This window comes from Lottia gigantea, assembly GCF_000327385.1.
Source record: "Lottia gigantea unplaced genomic scaffold LOTGIsca_36, whole genome shotgun sequence".
In the NCBI taxonomy this organism is placed as follows: domain Eukaryota; kingdom Metazoa; phylum Mollusca; class Gastropoda; family Lottiidae; genus Lottia; species Lottia gigantea.
The window spans coordinates 583057-584577 of record NW_008709220.1 but is presented as its reverse complement, the minus strand read 5'-3'; the positions used below and the strand labels follow the sequence as shown (position 1 = coordinate 584577).

The 1521-nt window shown below is 35.6% G+C and overlaps 1 protein-coding gene across 1 annotated transcript in view; it reads left to right on the top strand.

Annotated features, from left to right (window-relative positions):
- The window catches only part of LOTGIDRAFT_121326 (hypothetical protein), a gene marked incomplete at both ends in the record, with an annotated part of 2756 nt that extends 2340 nt beyond the window's left edge, over positions 1-416 (top strand). The window contains one exon of the mRNA XM_009058843.1: positions 58-416. Coding sequence (XP_009057091.1) covers positions 58-416 — 359 coding nt within the window. The remainder of the gene's footprint in view (positions 1-57) is intronic.
- Positions 417-1521: the final 1105 nt, after the last annotated feature.

Below are 1521 nucleotides of genomic sequence, written 5' to 3'. Positions count from 1 at the left end.
GCCTGTTTGATACTTCTACCGACAATATGAAAACAGCTCAAATCCTCGCGAGTACAGTAAAATTGACCAAACCAGGCCCACACATTTTTATGTTTGTCTTGTCAATTGGTCGCTTTACACAGGAAGAATGCGAAACGATTGAATTTCTAAAAAATATATTTGGAAGTCATGTTACAGATTTTCTAATTATTGTTTTCACGGGAAAAGATACTCTCGATTACGACAAAATGGATTTAGAGATGTATATTAATACTGCAGGCGATGAGCTGAAATCTTTAGTCAGCCAGTGTCAAGGGAGAATAGCTATTAACAACCGGGCGGCTCGTGAGGAAGTTACTAAGAGTGTAGATAGTTTATTACAGATGATTACAGGCGTTCATTCAAAGAATAAAAAAAAACACTACACAGATAAAATGCTGGATGAAGCAGAGAAAATATTTGAAGAGAAACTGCGCCTACAGGAAGAAGAATCTCACAGAAGAGAACGAGAACTAGAAGAAGAAATGAAGAAATTAGGAGAGGAAAGGGATCAACAAGATATCAAATTTAAGGCATACCAGAACGAGCAAGAACGAAACATGAAACATCTAATGAAACGTGTAACAGAAGGCGAAAAAGCAGTTAAAAAAGCAAACGACCAGATAGCATCTGCGATTAAACAAAGGGATTTACTGCAGAACGAGGTGGAAAATCTGATAAAAATTCAAAAACTAAAAGATGAAGAATATGAAAGTATGAAATCACAATCAGTTAGCAAATCACAGTTAGAAACAATTGTGAGCGAACTACATAGATTGAAAGATGATATTCACAAAAAACAAAAACAAAGAGAGGAAATGGCAAAGTATATATTAGAAGCTAACCTAGAATTAGAACGTACTAGAAAAGAGCTACTAGCAGAAAAGGATAAATGCACCATTCTGTAATTACAGTATACCTCTATGAAGCTTGATGCAGAGAAAGCTTTTGACAGAGTCTGTCATCAATATATGCTTGATTTACTCAATGTGTTTGGGTTCGGAGAGTTTTTCCGCAAAAATGTTGCCATTTTATATAATAATATCCGCAGCAGCATTAAGATTAATGGTCAAGTTTCTCTCCCCTTTAAGATCCATAGATCAGTTCGTCAAGGTTGTCCGATATCAGCCTTTTTATATGTGCTTACTGCAGAGCCACTTAATCTTTTGATAAAATCTAATAAAAGACTGAAAGGTATACACATTCCTGGTTCTATTAACAGACCTATAATTTTTCAACACGCCGATGATAGACACCCTTTTCTGATGCACAGTCAATATTGGAGGCATTTAATTCTCTTGAAATTTATTGTTCGGCTTCTGGAGCAAAGATAAATAAATCGAAATCTGAATTGCTTTTATGTGGCTCTGCATCTGCAGATGCACCACGATTTTGGGTGTATATCTAGGACCTGATAAAAAGATGTGTGAAGGTTTAACATGGGAACCTAAAATTGCCAAAATTCAGAAAATTGTTAGTCTGTGGCAAAAGCGTGATTTTCAA